General features: G+C 43.1%; 1 protein-coding gene across 1 annotated transcript in view; it reads right to left on the reverse strand.

Annotated features, from left to right (window-relative positions):
* LOC309361967 (synaptotagmin-like protein 2) overlaps positions 1-8,465 on the reverse strand; it is a 43,434-nt gene extending 34,969 nt beyond the window's left edge. The window contains exons 1-2 of the mRNA XM_081897340.1: positions 7,915-8,465; positions 3,877-4,028 (exon numbers count right to left, since the gene is read on the reverse strand). Coding sequence (XP_081753466.1) covers positions 3,877-4,028; positions 7,915-8,015 — 253 coding nt within the window. The 5' untranslated portion in view covers positions 8,016-8,465. The remainder of the gene's footprint in view (positions 1-3,876; positions 4,029-7,914) is intronic.
* Positions 8,466-19,185: the final 10,720 nt, after the last annotated feature.

The following is a 19,185-nucleotide window of genomic DNA, read 5'->3' on the forward strand; positions in this document are numbered from 1 at the left end:
GCTGATTGGTGTGCTAGTGGTATCCTGACCCAAGATGTTGGTCTTTGTCAGACAGAGGTAAAACTGAACTCCCTGCAGACTTGGGCAAAACAGCTGATGAGTCTCTGCAGGGCTTCCTTGGAGTGCACTGTCAAGGCTGCAACATCTGCAAAGAATAAAGATAAGGACCCGCCACACTTTTGTCATGGCCCAGAAACATGCCCTGTTGCTCCTTGAATGAAAGTACATACTATCTTCAATTGAGCTGAAGCATAGGAGAGCACTAGGGAGAAGAATATGCCAAAGAGAACTGGGGTGAGAACATAGCCCTGTTTAACACTGCTCTTTATAGGGAAGGCATCAGAGGATGAATGGACGTCATCATGGATGGTGCTGTGCATGTTCTCCTGGAAGGACACAATCTTCTTGTGGAGCTTAGGTGGGCCCTCTAGCTTGTTGAGCAGTGTGAATGGTCTTTTTCGGCTGACAGGGTCATAGGCCTTTGTCAGGTCTATGAAGGCGATGTAAAAGGGGTGTCTCTGCTCTCTGCATTTCTCCTGCAGAGGCCTACAACTCCCTGGCTTCAGAGGAACTTTATTTTATTGTGAGTCAGAACCTGCAAAAGGAAATACTCCTACAGGCCTTCTCCTCGAGTTTCTTGGAGGGAAGGGGGAGTATAAATGACACACATTTCCTCACTGGGAAGATAGATGCTGGAAAATAGAAGTATATGCACGTGTAGACAAGATTCCCACAGTGCACAATATGCTATGGGAGAACAGGGCAAAAAGTAGTATCCTCCCTGAAAACCTCCCTCCAGAGTACTTAGTAAGGCTCTGGATTCCCGGAATCAACACCTAACCCTTTTCAGATTCTACTGTGTTCCATCCTCACTAGAAAGAAAGAAAATGAATTCGTCTGGAGGCTGGGCAACATTGCTCAGCAGCCCTGTAATATTTCAGCCAAGGCTTAATTGGCCTGCCTCTGTGATCATATGAATCATCCCAAAGTGTTATTACCCACCAGTGTACCCTGATAGCAAAGTGCCAAATTCAGGCTGACAAGATTTGGATTCAAGCCCAGATTTAATTATCTACCTCACAAAAGCTCCGTCAGGTCGGATTTGTTCCATTTCAAAAAGTGCTGTGCATTTCGAAGCAAAGTGCAAGGCAATAACCCCCCTCTTTCTTTTTTCCTGGAAAAAAGGCAAGGCCCCAGAATGCTGCAGAAGAGTACATTATGGTTCCCCTTCAGTGTTCTAGAAGAATATTCACTTGCACTTGTTTTGCTCTCAGAAGTAGGGACAGTTTGGTTCAGTGGTTAGAGTTCTAGACTAGGGCAATGGGAGTCCAGAGTTCATATCCCTGCTCAGCCAGGAAGCTCTCCTAGGCCAGTTACTGTATCTAGGCCTAGCCTATCTCACAAGGTTGTTGTGGAGATAAAATGAGAAAGGGGAGAACCATATACTAACTATCTTGAGTTCGTTGAAGGAAAGGTGGGATATAAATGTTGTAATAAAATTATCATCATCATCCATCTTCTCTATTACACTGGTATCCAAAACAGATTATATTTAGATCCAATAAGGTGACAATACTTGCGGTAAATTTTGAAGTGAATTTAACGACCCCTAGAGCCATGATCTCAAAGGGAGTCCAAAAATGTAGGCGACAGTATAATAGTAGTAGTGGTAGTAACAACAACAACAACAACAACAACAACTTTATTTGTACCCTGCCTATCTGACTGGCTTGCCCCAACCACTCTGGGTGGCTTCCAACATATAAAAAACATAATAAAAAATAAACATTTTGAAACTTCCCTATACAAGGCTGCCTTCAGATATCTTCTAAAGGTTATATAGTTACTTATCTCCTTGACATCTGATGGAAGGGTGTTCCACAGGGAGGGGCACCACTACCAAGAAGGCCCTCTGCCTATTTTATATCCCACCCTTCCTCCCAAAGGGGTCCAGGGCAGCAAACAACAAGAGAGAAACACTAAAAACATCTTAAAAGCACACTTCCCATACAGATGCAGAATGGGAAAGACCTCAACTTAAAAGGCTTGTTGAAAGACGATGGTCTTCATTAGGTTCCAAAAGGACAAGAGAGATGGCACCTGTCTAATATTTAAGGAGAGGCAACTCCAAAGGGTAGGTGTCACCACACTAAAGGCCCAGTTTCCACACTTTGTGTAATGGGCCTCCTGGTAAGACGGTATCAGCAGGAGGCCCTCACCTGTAGAATGCAGTGATCAACTGGCAATACAAGGCGAGAGATAATCTGTCAGGTATCCTGGTCGCATGCTGTATAGGGCTTCATACACCAGCACCTTGAATGTTGCTCATGTGTTCTGTGTTGATCCCTACACACACCCAAAAGTGTTTAAGGGCAAAGTAGAATACCCTATTCATTAGGATCACCATGACTGCAGTTTTATGCTTAGTTTCCTGGAAATAAAAGTCACTGAAGTCATTGGGGCTTACTTCTGACTGCACAACTTGCAAAACACACTGAGTTTTAACCAAAGATGTTGAGCCAGCTGAAATGCCACCTTTCGCTTTTATTTAGAAATGCAAATCATCTAGCAAAAAAAGTGTTGTGTTGACCCTGCTCATGCGAAAGCAGGAACTCTATCAAAGAGAAAACTTGAAGTATTCAGCTACTACTTGATTGCTTTCCTCACTTTCCATATGCTAACCTGATGCAAACAAACTTGAAAGCCTTGTTATCTCCTTTTTCACTTGCTAGAGCAGGGGTAGGCAACCTAAGGCCTGGGGGCTGGATGCGGCCCAATCGCCTTCTCAATCCAGCCCGCGGAAAGTCTGGGAATCAGCGTGTTTTTACATAAGTAGAATGTGTCCTTTTATTTAAAATGCATCTCTGGGTTATTTGTGGGGCATAGGAATTTGTTCATTTTTATTTATTTTTTCCAAAATATAGTCCGGCCCACCACATGGTCTGAGGGACGGTGGACCAGCCAAAAGGTTGCTGACCCTTGTGCTAGAGCGAGGAGAGCCTGTCAATTACCCTGACATTGAGGGAGATAATGTCATTACCTGTATTCTGGAAAAAGTCTGCCTCCCCTACACCACTGGAAAATACAAATGACTAAACTCCAAAAAATATTTCATGTGCTAAAGCACAGCCAGAATATGAGAATGAAAGTTAATGCATGTGGATGTTAGCTGGAAGGTATAGGTGAGAGAGAAGAAGCGGGAATAACTGTTTCCATCTTGTTTAAAGGAACCCGACATACATCATCCTCTTTCTTACTTTTGGGGCCAGCAAAACCCCAAAACCATTATCCAAGTGTTTGGGTTTCTAGAACTGCAAATGAAGCAAACTTCAGGTGCCCAAAACATCACTTTGAGTTTTAAACCTTCTTGTATGTTGTTTTGAGGTTCTTTGGCCATAATAATAAATAGAGAAATAATAATGTTGATAATAATAGTAATAATAATAAAAGTAGTATTGTCACCATTATTACATTCTTAGTCACTTTTCTCAAAATGACCCAAGGTGACTTACAGGTAACATACCTAGCATGCTTTCTAACCACAGATTGCTATGATGACAAACAATGGTTAGTGCTCCAACAACAGGAATTAGAATTAGAAATTATGAAGGTGGTTTCTGTAAGACACACGTGAAAAGGGAGGAGAAAGGACATGAGCTGTGGTGTCTTTCTGCCATCCAAACAATGTTTTAGAGCAGGGTTTCCCAAAATGGGGGACTCCTGCTGTTTTTGGACTACAATTCCCATCATCCCTGACCAGTGGTCCTGCTTAGCTAAGGATGATGGGAATTGTAGTCCAAAACCAGCTGAAGTTTGGGAAACACTGGTTTAGAGGATCATCTGAACCGTGCCTCTGGCTTAGTACTGTGTACTTACGGTCAAAGTTAACCTTTTTCTTTTTAATTGATGCTCGGAGTAGTTCTGAGCCTTCTAATGCCTCCTGGAAGCGCTGTGCCTTCACCTCATGGAACCATTGTCCAGTCACAAATTTCTTCTTCTTTTCATCCTTCAGTGAGCCTTCCAATCGCCTTAGCAGAAATGAAAAGGAAAATCAATGCCAGAGCCCTGCATTTACACAGTGCACAGAGGCACTCAGAGAAAACCTGCATTTTACCGCTGAATTGGAGCAAACAGCAATCTGTGGGAAATTTGATTGCCACTGCTCTGATTCAATAGCAAAACATGTTGTCCCCCCCTCCCCCTAGGGAAAGCACCAGGACCAAAATAATCCAAAACAAAACCACTTGGATACAGATCTGGCAGCCATGAATGTCTGCCTAGAAAAGGGGCACAAAATGAAGTGTGGATGAGCCCTATGTGTCTAGGTAGTCTTGCCTAAACCCCCCCCCTTTTTTTTTGCAGGCATCAAAAATAATCCAGAGAAGCTGCCTGCCTAATATCAATAAGCAGGGAGTTCCAGAGAGCTTGTGCTGCCACACTAAAATATGTATTTCTCACAGAATATTATATCACACTTGTAAAAGTGCCAGTTTTGCAGTTGAAAGTGGTTGAGTGGGCAAATATATATGGTAAGAAAATCCTTCAAATAAAGCGGTCACAAGCTTTGGCAAGCTTTATATGTTATCACCCTAAATCTATCCCAGGAACAAACAGTAACAAATAATTTTATTTCTATTTTTCTACTGGCCAAGCCAAAGTCCTGAATGCAATAACATATCAGTCTGATTTTATTAATTTTGAATGAACATTTTACACCATTTTTTGCATGCCACTCAGAGAAACTCTTTGATTAAGTGGTATATAAAGGTCAAGGTAAAGGGACCCCTGACCATTAGGTCCAGTTGTGGACGACTCTGGGGTTGCGGCGCTCATTTCGCTTTATCGGCTGAGGGAGCCAGCATACAGCTTCCGGGTCATGTGGCCAGCATGACTAAGCCACTTCTGGCAAACCAGAGCAGTGCACGGAAACGCCATTTACCTTCCCACCGGAGTGGTACCTATTTATCTACTTGCACTTTGACGAGCTTTTGAACTGCTAGGTTGGCAGGAGCAAGGACCAAGCAACGGGAGCTCACCCAAGCAACGGGAGCTCACCCTGTCACAGGGATTTGAACCGCCGACCTTCTGAATGGCAAGTCCTAGGCTCGGTGGTTTAACCCATAGCACCACCCGCATCCCAAATGGTATATTGTTCTTGCTAAATAAAATAAATGAAAAATATATGGGGATGGTTGGGAATGAAGCTTGCCGTTGTGAACCCCCCCCCCGTCTTGTATGTACATTCATTCTACATGAAGAAAACGTCTGTCAGTGAATTATAACTTGTGTTCCTAAGGCAGAACAGAGTTTGCTAAGTCACTACGAACAGCTTAGCCATAGGGAGAGTTTTGCCTTTGGGGGGGATATTCCAGACCATGTCTCTGATCGCTCAGAGCTACAATCTCCCAGAGTAGCTTAACAATCAATCCCTCTTCCCTGGGAATTGTACCTCTGGAATTGTACCTCTGCTTGTGGGTTTCTCATAGGCGTCTGGCTGCCCCCTGGAGAACAGGATGCTGCACAAGATGAACCATTGGTCTGATCCTGCAGACTCTTAGCAAACTACAGCTCCCGAAATTCTTTGAGGGAATCCATTACATTTAAAGTGGTATAATAGTGTTTTGATTGTATAGCATGGATGTGGCCCAGTTGGGAGAATGGCTGAAAAGAAATCGGAGAAATTCCCAGCTCACTGCTAACTTAGGACTACAGTTGCTGTAAAATCCTTTGCACGAGTCTCCTAGGGCCAAATTTGTTTGGTTTTTTTGGTGCCAAATAAAAACATTTTGATTTATTCAGGACGTGCAGCGTTGTCAGTTGGTTTTCATCGTCTCTCCTTCCACTTTCTCTGCTGATTTTATTGCTTTATTGACTTTTTATTGTGTTTCCTCTGCTCGACTATTTTGTGTTTCACTTTTTTATACCAGTGTGCAAATATTATACTTTATTGGAAGAAGGTCCAATAAAGATTTTCCCGCCAACAAGAAACATTCAATTTTTGAAAGTAAACGAATAGGTTGGGAAGGTGTCGTTTGTAGAAGGGACAGTAAACCTCCCCCCCCATCCCCTGGGCAGCCTTTGACAACCTGGTCCCCTGCAGGAACTTTGGACTACAACTCCCATCAGCCCCTGCCAGGTCTCTATAGATGTTGCTGGACTACAACTCCCATCACCCCCAACTATCAGGTATATTGGCTGGGGCTGATGGCAGTTGGTCCAACAAACATCTGGAGGAGCACAGTTGCTCCATCCCTGATTTGCAAGAATTCATGAAGCGGCAGCCATAAGGGCAGAGATCATCACTATTCCCACACAGGTCATTGAAAGCTGGTTTGGGCTAGGTCATGCCAACGCTATTTTTTTCTAGGAAAAGAGGTGCTGGAACTCACCATGAAACCTTCCCTTCTTCTCTTATAATGGCAATTGCATTGAGAGGTGCCAGAACTGAGTTCCAGCTTAAGAAAGCCTTGGGTCAAACTATTATTTAGTGGGGCATAATGGGTTGAGGGACAGGCAGGATATCTTCAGGAGAAGAAAAGGTTAAGGAGTAAACCCTACACAAATCCAGAGTAGAGTCCCTAATACAGTTGGATGGTACCTTATACACCAAGCTGGTGCCAAACATATTGCTCTGCTTTCCTTTGGACCACATCAGCAAGACCAGGATGGGGGTCTTGTTATCTGGGCAGCCCAGAACCTCCAAACACCCTGCCTGGGCTTGTGCCCTGGGGAGGTCACTGCAATGCTGCTAACGCAGTGGTTTGACTTCACCTCTGGAGGCGCACTCCATTGTCTTTTGAGACAGACAGATACTAACAACAAGAAGGGGTCTAGGGCTGGGATGTCCTGAATTAAAATTCCTACTCAAGCTGAGTAATCCTAGCCCCCTCTCTCTAAGCCTCCCCCTACCTGGTGGTGTAGGAAGGGGGGTGGGGGCCACCCTGAGTGTCATCACTGAGGATGGTGACCACGGGGCCTGGCCTGCAGTGTGCCCGAGCCACACGTCTCTCCTGGGGAGTGACGCAGCGGCTTGGGCACCTGCAGGCTCCGCGCTGCCTGGAACGGCAACGTGGGGCTTGCAGACTCCGTGGAGGTTCTGCACTGTGTGCTCTGCCCCAGCTTGCCCTGCCCTGTGGGCGGCTTGCCCCGCCCCCAGGTGCAGGGCATTTGCGCCGCCCTGGGCTCCCAAGCAGCTAGCTATGCCTACCTCATAGGATTGTTGTGATAATAAAAGTAGGAGACACATGCACTACCCCAAGTTCGTTGGAAAGGATGGAAGCATAAAAGTAGTAGTTTGGAAGGTTTCTTTTAGAAAAATGGACAGCTTCTCAAGCATCAATACAGGAAATTGTCCTTTTTCTTGCAGCGCCGTATGCTGCTTCATTCACATTGCAAAAAGCAAACCTGCTGTCACAGGGAGAACAACTGAACTTCAGGTTTTGGGGCACATACAGATTTTTGAGCAGGTACCATAGGTGCCACCTGCTTTGGTCACTTCTCTCCCACTTCCCCCAGATCAGATCCCCACCAAGACAGAAAAAAGCATGTGCATGTATGCACGCACGCACACACACTTTATCTTTCCAGGGGATCTGGGTTAAAGCCAAATCCAGTGGAATGTGAGCTCAATAAAGCACATGGAAATAAAAGAGGAAATTGAGAAAGAGCATCACTTGAGCAGTACTTTTCAAGGTGCATGGGAGGCAGCCACCCTTACCAACTCATGAACAAGGCAGAAGTGAGTGGGAGGGGTCAGAGGCTTCTTGGGTGCCAGGGGCAAATATTAAGGGTGCCACTGTGCCTGTGTGCACCATGCTGGTGACCCCTGCACCATCATCATCATCACCATCATCACTACAGGAAACTTAACCTCTCAGAATTTGTAAATACTTTGCTACAGCCCTGACTTCTTACCTGATACGATCTCCATCCCTTTTCTTCAACTCAGCATCCCTCTGCAGCACCTTCATCAGCTTCCCATACTCCTCTTCTGTGAGAAAGCTGAGATCCAGCATCTTTCCCTTGGCGTTCTCTGGGCAATCAAAGCATTGGCACTTTGGAGGCAGGAGCTACAGTGGTGAGGGGCTCATGAAAAACCAGAATAGAGAGCCTGAAGGGATATAGTTTTTATGTATTGAGTCAGAATGTACAGGGAGCAGTAGGGAGCACTTTACTCTGGCACACCTTGGGGAAGAACCCCCTGCAGGATCCAGGCTACTGTTTCAAAGCACAGATCTGTTCTTCCAGGCTCTGGTCCTCTATACGGCATGCCTGTGTCAACCAAAACAATTGCAGCTCCCAGTGAGTTTTTCCTCCTTTCACTCTGTCCACTTGCGGGTGGAAGTGTAAATGAGTCTGCTTTCCCAGGCACCCAAATGAGAAGACAGGGCAGCTGTTGGATTCAGGAGAGAATTAAGCATCTGCTTCCTTCAACCGAGAAGTCTGTCAGTTTGGTTCAGTTGCTCCTGAGAAGAGAGGAATAATAATAATAAAAAACCCCATTGAGATGCCTTTTTAGATAAATGCAGTGATCGCATGTGGACATCAAGGATGTTTACTTACTCCTGAGCACATGAGCCTCGAGCAAGCAACACTGTGTGTGCGTTTAACTGTAAACAATCTCTCTGTTGTAGCAGCATGAGAATGAGATATAATCTTAGCCTAAGTTTAGTTGCATGGAGAAACAAGTGAGTAGGCAGGCAACACAAACTGCCTTAATGTTTTGTTTTTGTAGAGGAAAGACCCATTTGCTTCAGCCAGATCAAACTTAACTGTAAGAAGGAGGAAAGGGCATCTGCTCACTATGAGGATTATCAAGAAGAGCCTTGTAGTCTAAAGGATAACAAGGTGATTATGACACAATGCTAGCATATGTCAATTTGCAAGCTGCTGCAAGACTCCTTGTTGTATTGCAATTCAGGATGGGTGGGGGAGAGAGAGAAATTCAGTTCAGTTCACATCTGAAGGTGAACATACCCAATTCACACTTTCCAAAACAATATGCAAACTGAAGCACAATCACAATTCAAAATTCATACTTCTCCACACTTTCGGATAAATGACAATTTATCCTAAAACACACATTTTTGTGTAGCATTTTGCAAAGCAATTTCCCTTGATATAATTCACGTTTGTATGTTACATCGACTGACATGTGCTTTTTAATGCACACTTCACCCTAGTGTATGCATTTTTTTTGGTAAACGTTACTTGGCTGCAGAAAACGTGCAATGAAAATTGCAAGGAAAAAAGGCAATGAAAATTTCGATGGCTATACTGCCGAGATTGTTGTTCTTGTTTCAGACACTGCAAATTTTGGACAAGATGGACTGTTTCAAGAGGTGGCAGAAAGACATATCTAAGTTTGTCTGGCAGGGCAAAAAACCCAGAATAAAATTTAAGATTCTGACTGATTCAAAGGATAGAGGGGGCTTTGCCCTGCCGGACTTAAGACTTTATTATGAAGCAGCAGCTTTTTGCTGGCTGAAACAATGGCTATTTCTTGAGAATACAGATATCCTGGATTTGGAGGGATATGATAACAACTTCGGCTGGCATGCATATTTGTGGTATGACAAGGTAAAGGTTCATAGAGGATTTAAAAACCATATTGTCAGAAAAGCACTATATAATGTCTGGAACCGTTATAAAGACTTGTTGGAAAATAAAACCCCCAGGTGGCTGTCACCTATGGAAGCCAGGGCGGTAAAAAAACTCAATATGGACTCAGAATGGCCAAAATATTATGAAATTATAGAATATGATGGTGAAAAGCTCAAATTACAGAGTTTTGAGAAATTAAAATCTAAAGTTCGAGATTGGTTACATTACCGTCAGATTAATGAGACGTTTAAGCAGGACAGGAAACTAGGATTTCAGAAGGAGAGGTCAAAGTTAGAAACAGAGTTATTGGAACCCAATACTAAGAATCTATCTAGAATGTATAATTTGCTGCTGAAATGGAACACTCAAGATGAAACAGTAAAGTCAGCAATGATTAAGTGGGCACAAGATATTGGACATGATATTATGTTTGCGGACTGGGAACGGTTGTGGACCACAGGTATTAAATTCACGGCATGTAGTGCCTTAAAAGAGAATATAATGAAAATGATCTACAGGTGGTACATGACCCCAGTCAAGCTTGCAAAGATATATCACCTGCCCAATAACAAGTGCTGGAAATGTAATGAATGTGAAGGAACATTTTATCATCTCTGGTGGACCTGCCCAAGAATTAAGGCCTACTGGGAAATGATCTATAATGAAATTAAGAAAGTCCTTAAGTGGACATTTGTAAAGAAGCCGGAGGCCTTTCTTCTGGGCATGGTCGACCAAACGATTCCAAAGAAAGACAGAACCTTTTTTATGTATGCAACCACGGCAGCAAGAATTCTTCTAGCAAAGTATTGGAAGACTCAAGAATTACCTACTCTGGAAGAATGGCAGACCAAGGTGATTGAATTCATGGGACTAGCAGAGATGACCGGCAGAATCCGTGACCAGAGGAGAGAGACGGTGGAAGAGGACTGGGAAAAATTTAAAGTTTATCTTAAGAACTTTTGTAAAATTTCGGAATGTTAAGATGTCCAGGGTTATGAAATCAGAGATTTATAGTTTTAAAAGTTTTAATTCAGGAAAATTTAAAGAAAATTGTTTTAGTAAAATTGAAAGAAGGATTGCTAAAAGTTATTTTAAAAATAAGGGTGCAGTGAGGGGAAGGTTTGGGGAAGTCGTGTATGTTTGTTTTTTTTTGGTATTTTTTTTCTATAGTCTTCTCTTTGTCTTTTCTTGGTTATGTTGTAATTCTTTATGTTGTTAAAACCAATAAAAAATTTATTTAAAAAAAAAAAGAAAATTTCGATGGCTGTTTGGGAAACTGCAAATGAAGGAGACTCACCTTTACATTTCTTACTCATCCCTGATTCTATGGGCTTATTTCTGAGGACAGGATTTCACTCTATGCATGTTAACATACTTTTCCAGGACTAAGCGCCATTGGACAAAAGGGGAATTACTTCTGGGTAAATTTCATCAAATATAGAGCTCTCAGTTTAAGTTAAAAATTGTAACATGTTGCAATACTTTACAGTATTATTTTAAATTGTCACTATTTATTTATTTAGATAGCAACCGGCTCCATTAAAGGTCTGAACTATGTGTGCTAAAAAAGGTCCTACTATACATAATTCTGAGAAAACTCATCGGACCAAAAAATGCTGGGGTTTCAGGAAACCAGTCTTTTGGACCCTTCTTTTCAGTGCTGCTAAACTCACAGTAGCCAGCTGGCAAAAGTAAACAGAGTCTGAAGCTGTTTGCCAGTATGGTGTGCATATCGTGCATTCAGCCATAAAGATGAGGCTTTTGTACACTTTGTGCATTTCCTGTGCTGTATTTGTTCTACATGCTTCTGAGCCTCCAGAGGCCTCAGAAAAAAAGAAGAAAAAAGAAGCCATAAAAGTTTTCATTGCAATCTCCTGTTCGCATGCTGTTGACTTAATAGCATCTGCAGGGCAAAATCACCCAGCCAATGTCATAAATACAACTGTATTTCTGTCTAGCAGTCACAGTGGGAGCAGCAGAGTCATTCCTGCTTGGGTAAAGGAGGCATCTGCTCCACCAAGGTACTTGCTTTGTCCCATTTCCTTCCATATTAGTACAGACAGCAGGCAGAGAGGTCTGGAACCTGCAGTCCGGATGCACTTTAAGCTGGATGCACTTCTCAATAGGAACTCTTTGCCTATTGATATTAAGCAGGCACCACATGGGTACCTGCTTTTGACACCTGTTAAAAACCGTTTTGTTTAGGACAGCCCTCCAACCTATAACAATGTTTTGTATATCGCATTTGTTTTTAAAACTGTTGACCTGATCTATATTTTGATAATTTTAATATATCTAACATTTTGAAGTTCATTTGCAATTGCTTTTTTTTAAGAATACGTGTTATATTAGTTTATGTAGACGACTTAAGGAGGTTATTTTAATTAAGTGGCATATAAATATTTCTATAAAAGTAATTACAGAGCAGCTATGTAAGATGTTCAGTCCAGTGGCCAACCTAACATCTCTCTTTAAACAGACCTCTAAACCAATACATACCACTTTGTTCTAAAGCCCATTCTAGCAGTTAATAAATAATTGCTTTTCAAAAGAGAAGACATTTTAAATCTTGCCTGCCATGCTGAGATACATTTTGATCCTGCATGCTGCTTAGTAGCTCCTATTTTACCGCCCCATGTCCTTGTGTGACTTGACAGCTTGGCTTTCCATGAGTGCATAGCAGTACGAATGGTGAAACAATGGAATTACTTGAAAACATAGTACAATCCATTCTGCAGTGAAACATCAAGTTGTTCCCAGCAGGGACTGAACAAAAACTGATGCAGAAACAGATTCTGAAACTTTATGGCACTTGTAGGAGTAAAATCATAATAATTACTAATTCATTATATAACGACAACAACAGTGTTCCCCTACATATATAAGGCCAGTCCTACCATTAGGTAGGGTGCAGCGGGTGATTCTGGGAATAATGAAATGGTAGCAAAGAGTTATTATTGCATTTTCATTGCCAGGAAAAGGCACTTTTAGATTTTCTGACTCAGGTTTTCTGACTCAACTTGACTGGTCATGGACACTGTGTGTTTTAATTTTTTTTTAAAATATTAATAATATCAATATATGACACTGCAGCAAAATCAATTCATGCTTAATATATCCACAGAAATCATTTAATCAGTTTTGTTCTGAATCCAATGGAAAACAGAGTAAGTGTTTACTTTCTTTTGAAAGTTATTAATCATTCAAATTCACCTCTCCCATGTTATTTACAACTGGTAATTTTGTTCATGAACATAAGGTCCTAGTTCTTCCTTAGCCACAGATCAGTTGTGGGAACTGGCTAGCACTTTCTCCAATTTTAGAAACCATGAGCCAAGTCCCTTAGTGCTTTAATTAGCATACGGGATGTATTTCTCCTGGGCTGCTACTTCACATGCCTTAGAAGCACTCAAATCAGGTATGTCTGTAGGTCGCATTTGCTGCCTTACTTACAATACCATTATTTTCCCTCCCTCTCCCCAGTATTTATTAATTGCACTACATTCTTACCATATATTGGCAAATATGTCCTTCTTTGTTACAATCCTTATATAACCTACCCAGACCCTAAGACCTCCTAGGGAAGTCCAGAAGGTGGTGATGAAGAAAAGGGGTCTTTTCTGCAGCAGCTCCCTATCTATGGAATGCGCTCCCTGGGGAGGCCCACCTGGTGCCAACTTTGTCACTGTTTCAGTGCCAAGTAAAGATGCAGTTGAAGGCTGTTCCTATAGGCAGAGTAGATCATTGCCCCATCAACAACAAGTCCGGGGGTGGGGTGGGGTGGAACGGCCTGTCAACTTCCTCCTCCTTGTTCTAGGTACTATCACTGTAGAACTCCTCAGGGAGGAGGATGGGGACGAAACTTGAATAAGCTAGCTTTGCCTGTCATTGGCTCTAGCTCAACCCACTGTCAGCTTCCCATCCTACCAGTTCCAATGAGTACCCGTCACCACTGCAAAGTTGGTTTTGTTTTCCTGGGCATTTGGAGAACACAAATGACTGGATGTTTTCACCTTGACTATGGGCTCATCCAGGCTTCCTTTTGTGCTGAATTTCTAGGCACCGGTCTGAACTTTAAAGCACCGTGTCTGAGTGCTTCCTCTGCCCCGCTGCTTTCCCTACAAAATCCTTAATCTGAGAAAACGGCAATCTGTTTTGTTAGCAAATGGTGAATTGTCATTTGTTCCAATTCAGAGGCAAAGAGTGGGTTTTCGCTGGGAAAACACCAGGGCAAAAACCCTCTCCAAAACCACACATGGAGATGGTTCTTTAAAGCACCGGGAGTGGTGGTGGTAATGTGGATGACCCTTATGAATTCTTATTCTTTGCTTTCAAACTTCATGTAAATCACTTCAGGGAAGTGGTGCATACAACCAGAAAACCTAACCTATCTTGTGCAGGACATGTGGTTGTTATGGGTAGCTGTTGTGCTATGAGCCTGAAGAAAGAAAGAAAGAAAGAAAGAAAGAAAGAAAGAAAGAAAGAAAGAAAGAATAGAGGAGGGAAAGGTACGTTAAAAATAAAAATCAAGGCCTGTACTGTGTTGGGCTTTTGCCCTCTCAGTTTAGTACACAACTGCCAATCAATAGCATGACAAACTGTCACCTAGTTGGGTGCCCTGAATGGAATATTGTGCTGCTTGAGGCAAAGAACAAAATGGTGCCCCCCTCAGTTTTGTCAGTTGCATCCAACAATGCACAAATCCCACTTGTGCAATGGGACTTCTGTTTCCCTCCAGCTCCCTAACCCTCCAGAGTTGACTTTGAAAGAATGTGGGAAGTTGAAGAGGACAGGAGAGGAAGAGGAGTTCCGGCACACAAAGGTGTCTTTTGTGCCAATGGAACTTCAGCATTGTATGTAGCCCTATTTGCAGAAGATGCCTGGACTGGCCGTTGAATTTGAGACAGCGTCATCCAACACACTCAAGGCCAGGAATGTCATGTAGGTAATATAGAACAGGCTATGAATCACACACAGGTTTTCAAGGGTGGAAGCAAAACTCAGGTGGAGGAAAGTGACTAGCTGCAGAGAGCAGGGCTGCTCCACTGTTCTTACATTGCAGCAGCAACATAGAAGCTCCCTTCAGTCATTTCTCTTGATGCGATGGAAATAGCATGGAGAGAGCAGGAACACATCCCCTGATGGATCTGTCCATATGCTGGGCCTAAAGGTCTGAGATAGGAAATCTGGCTCTTTTTGTAGGTCCCCTGTATGATTTAGACCCCAGAATGATCATGCTTCCCCCAGGGCATCCTGGGAACCGTAGTTTGTTATGGTCCTAAGAGTTGTTAGACCTACATTTCACAGAATGTTCAAGATTCTAAATCACGCATGAAGTCTATGGTCACATCTGCACCCTATATATTTCAAGCACTCTTGTACCACTTTAACTGCCATGATTTCCCATAAAGCATCCTGGGAACTGTAGTTTGTTAAGGATGTTGAGCGGTATCAGAGATACACCCTGCCAATTATCCTCAGAGATCTACAGTTTGGTTTAACAAACAGTCCTCCCTCCTTCTAGGATTTTGGGTCTCTGTGAGGGGAATATGAGGTATCCTAATAGCTTTCAACTACAGCCCTATTACTCTTAAAGTGGTATAATAGTGATTTAAATATAAGGTGGAAGCGTGGTATATTCACACAGAGCAGGCATCTTTCTTCAGTCCTTCGGCTCCAGTGAATGGGCAGCAGGGGTGGGGCCACCGAAAATGGGATGGCAAGGGAGGGACCCAGCAAGCATTGCTCCTCCTTCCTCCTCACGTGATTCTAATTGCCGGAGGGGGAAATTAGTGGAAGGAGGTTATGTCAATGTACTTAAAAAATAGTAGCTGGTAGCTCCTGAGTTTCATATTCTCTCTCATAAATTTCTCTCCACTTCTGAGATGTGAAGGGGTACAGGTTTACTCTGCTTTAGCACCACCCACTCCCCATATTGAAGCAAAAGTTCTGAGCAGAGGTTTAAAAAACCTCTCATTTAATCTATTGCATCCTAACCAAGACAGGCCAAATTGTGAAAAACCAGTCGTGCACATCATCTCCAACCAAAGGTGAAAACGTCCATTTTTGGCCAAAGTGAATGAGGTGTGCTTCAAACACCTTAAAACTCCAGCTCAGTGTAGAAGGAATTGCTGAGCTGGCACACACTCACCGGAAAACAAAGAGAGCTGTGTGGTTTATCACAAAACAGCAGCTCTCCCCATTCCACCTGTGTTTTTTCACCCCGAGGGTCAAGGCCTGACTCTGTCAATATCAAGAAATAATCTCACCCTTCAGAAATGCTCCCCTGAAAGCTTTTATTGTTTCAGTTATCCAGCTTCAAGGTGGAAGCAATGCAAAAGAAGAAGCAATTTGTTACTTCCAAGCTGTCAAGACTTCTTATTAGGTTACAACAGGTGGGACCTGCAATAAAATGTTCCAGCACATCCCCTCTTGTTTAATGGACGAACGGTGGAAGGAGAGGCGTGTAGATCTGAAATGCTGATCACTTGGACTTTAGTGACTGGAATGTAGCCTACACTAGAAATTAAAAACTACATCCATTCCTCTGTCCACTTTTGCCCCCTGCCTCATCCAACACCAGCATGTGACAAACGCACTCCTCTGAAGGTTCCTCACAAGGGACTTCATTCCTACACAAAACGCTACTCAGAACCCATAATGACAGTGGAACATTAAGAGACTTAACTGCTGTAGTTTAAATATTTGGAAATAGTGTTGATTTTATAGGTGTAGCATGTTTAACCAGCCTAGGCCACCGGATGTAGCCTCTTCACTTTCCATATTGTTAGATGGAACAATGAGACACTGAACAGATCTCCAAGCTGTTGTCCTATGCAGCACTGGAAACTGGAAAGTTCTATTTCCCCTGCCTCTGTTTTGCATACAAAACACACATTGGCTGGAATATGCAAATGATCTCCCTCAGTGGTTGAGTTATTGGAGATTAGAGACGCCCTAGGTGCCTATGGGTAAGTTCATGTCACCTGTGACCAGGAGACTAGCTCCTGGGAGCACCCACTGGAGTAGTACACCTGTAATGTGTGTAAATCTGATGTAGATTTTCAATTTTGTTGTTCTGTATGGGACAAAGACAATGAAGATTATTGTATCGTAAAGGTGCATGTCCTGCAACTGGAAGTGGCTGAACAGGCATGTATGTAACATCACTAGCTCCACCTCTGAGGTGCTTCCACCTCACAGGTTCAAAGGAGCTGACCTTTGGCAAGTAAAAGAGAACAAACTGAAACTGTAACTAGTGCTAAAAGTTATGGTTTGCATAGCATTAATCAAAGCCTTAAAAGGTTGCACAGGTGTAACAATCTGCAGTTGCTCAAAGTGAACAATCTGAAACAAGCCAGTTTATTCAACTGCACCAGCTGCACATCAGTCAGCATAATAGTGGTGCCTGCCAAATGGCAGCTTCCGTAAACTGTTGCCCCAATCTGTATCATCTCAACACGCTCCTTGAAAGACAAATGGCTCCATTTGGCATCACCTCCAAACATTTATTTGATTTCTCAGTTCAAGGGGATCTGTGCTTTACTCCCCAAGGTGTATTTAGGGCAAGCTGACAATGGTCAGCATGGGCTTTTATTCACTCGTGTGACTTTATTGGAAGGTTACTCAAGATAATTTGCTGCTCGTTTGGTTGCGCTACAATCTTTCTGAGTTGCAGATAACACTATTGATTTATAGTGCAATCAAAAGTGAGGCAGCGACACAATGAGCACATTGTCCTTGCCAGGTGGAGAAAATTCATTATGTGCATGGAGAATACATTTTCTCAAGAAGAAAATCATGAAATGAGCCCTGTAATGAACAACAGGAAACTGAGAGAGGCTGGGGCTTAAACGGCACCTCATTCAGATAAAGACGTCAAGCAGAGCTTGGGATAGCACAGTCAGTACAGGATGAGACACTTAATCTCATGGTTGTGGGTTTGAAGCCCACATTGAGCAAAGGATTCCTGCACTGCAGAGAGTTGGACTAGATGACTCTCATACTACCTTCCAACTCTACAATTCTACAATCCTACGAAACGTGCACAGTTTGTGCCCAGTTTGACTGATGCATTGCAAGTACTGAGCTGGGACGGAGGGATGGGGAGTGTGTGACTCTCCAGATGTTGCCGAGCTCCCAACATCCATCACAAAGTGCTCACTAGCCAAGCTGGTGGGGCTGATGGGAGTAGGAGCGCAACAACATCTGGAAGGCCACAGGTGCTTCATCTTATCATAGCCCTCCAAGCGCACTGAAAAATCTTAGGAGCAGGGCTGTTAGCCTCCTGCATCTTTGGAATCTTCTATTTGGACTGTGACGCTCTACTTTCATAGAAGGAGCAAGGAAGGCAGAATCAAACAAACATCACTGCAGAATCTTAACTCCTTTGACAACAAGAAGTACTTATGCCTGAATGCAGTAGTGGCTGATGGGACTGATGGAATGCAAGACAGGACAGAGGGCAGGGCAGCTAAAAGCTAGGAGTCGACAGAGCACACTTGACCCCCCCCTACAGAATTTAAGTAGTGGTGATGGTGGTGGTTAAGAGAGAGAGCAAGGTTAGAGGCTGGGAAGGAGAAGAAAAAGAGGTTATGTATGAGAAAAAGCAATGCACAAGAGGTTGGGCGGCAGGGAGAAGGAGAGAGAGGTTACGAGCAAAAAACTCAAATCCATATGAGGGCAGCACCTTTATAAGGCCAATGAAAATTGGCCAAAATATGTCACAAAATAGCTTGCAAGCTTTTGCATTTCCCACAATGCTTCATCAGATTAGACTGTAAATAAAGGTAGGAGTTCTGGAGAACTCCCAAGCTTACACATTGTTTTATAGCATTTTGACTGGCCTAATAAAAGTATTACCCTAACATGGTTTGTGTTTGTTTGTTTGTTTGTTTGTTTCCTGTTTCTTATGGGCCAACACAGCTATCTTTACTTTTCTATACACAGTGGTACCTCGGGTTAAGAACTTAATTTGTTCTGGAGGTCTGTTCTTAACCTGAAACTGTTCTTAACCTGAAGCACCACTTTAGCTAATGGGGTCTCCTGCTGCTGCCGCGCCGCCTAAGCATGATTTCTGTTCTCATCCTGAAGCAAAGTTCTTAACCCGAGGTAATATTTCTGGGTTAGTGGAGTCTGTAACCTGAAGTGTATGTAACCTGACGCGTATGTAACCCGAGGTACCACTGTAACTTGGAAAAATACCCATAGCAGCATATATAGAGTTTGTGCACAGTCTTCCATCCAGATCTTGACCAGACCAGGTGCCTTCAGACCAAGTCCACCCTCCTCCTTTTATCGTTAGGCACAAAGCCTTCTCTTGCCTCCCTGTCTCAGAATAGATTTGAGAGGAAGCGCTTAGGAATGCATTCCGCGAGCAAAGCTTTTCATTCAGGAATGCCCTTTCTGAATGGAAGCTTTGCTGCTTGGTTTGTTCTGGTATTTCCCATCACATATCTATCCCAAAGGCACGATAACTATGTTCGTACTCCCCCAGCTATTTCAACATCAGATTTCAGGAAGAAGAGACATAACTGTGTATTTCAGATGGAAACTCCCACCCTGAACATTTTTTGCTCCAGT

This window comes from Podarcis melisellensis (genome assembly GCF_964234715.1).
Source record: "Podarcis melisellensis genome assembly, chromosome: Z".
Taxonomy (NCBI): domain Eukaryota; kingdom Metazoa; phylum Chordata; class Lepidosauria; order Squamata; family Lacertidae; genus Podarcis; species Podarcis melisellensis.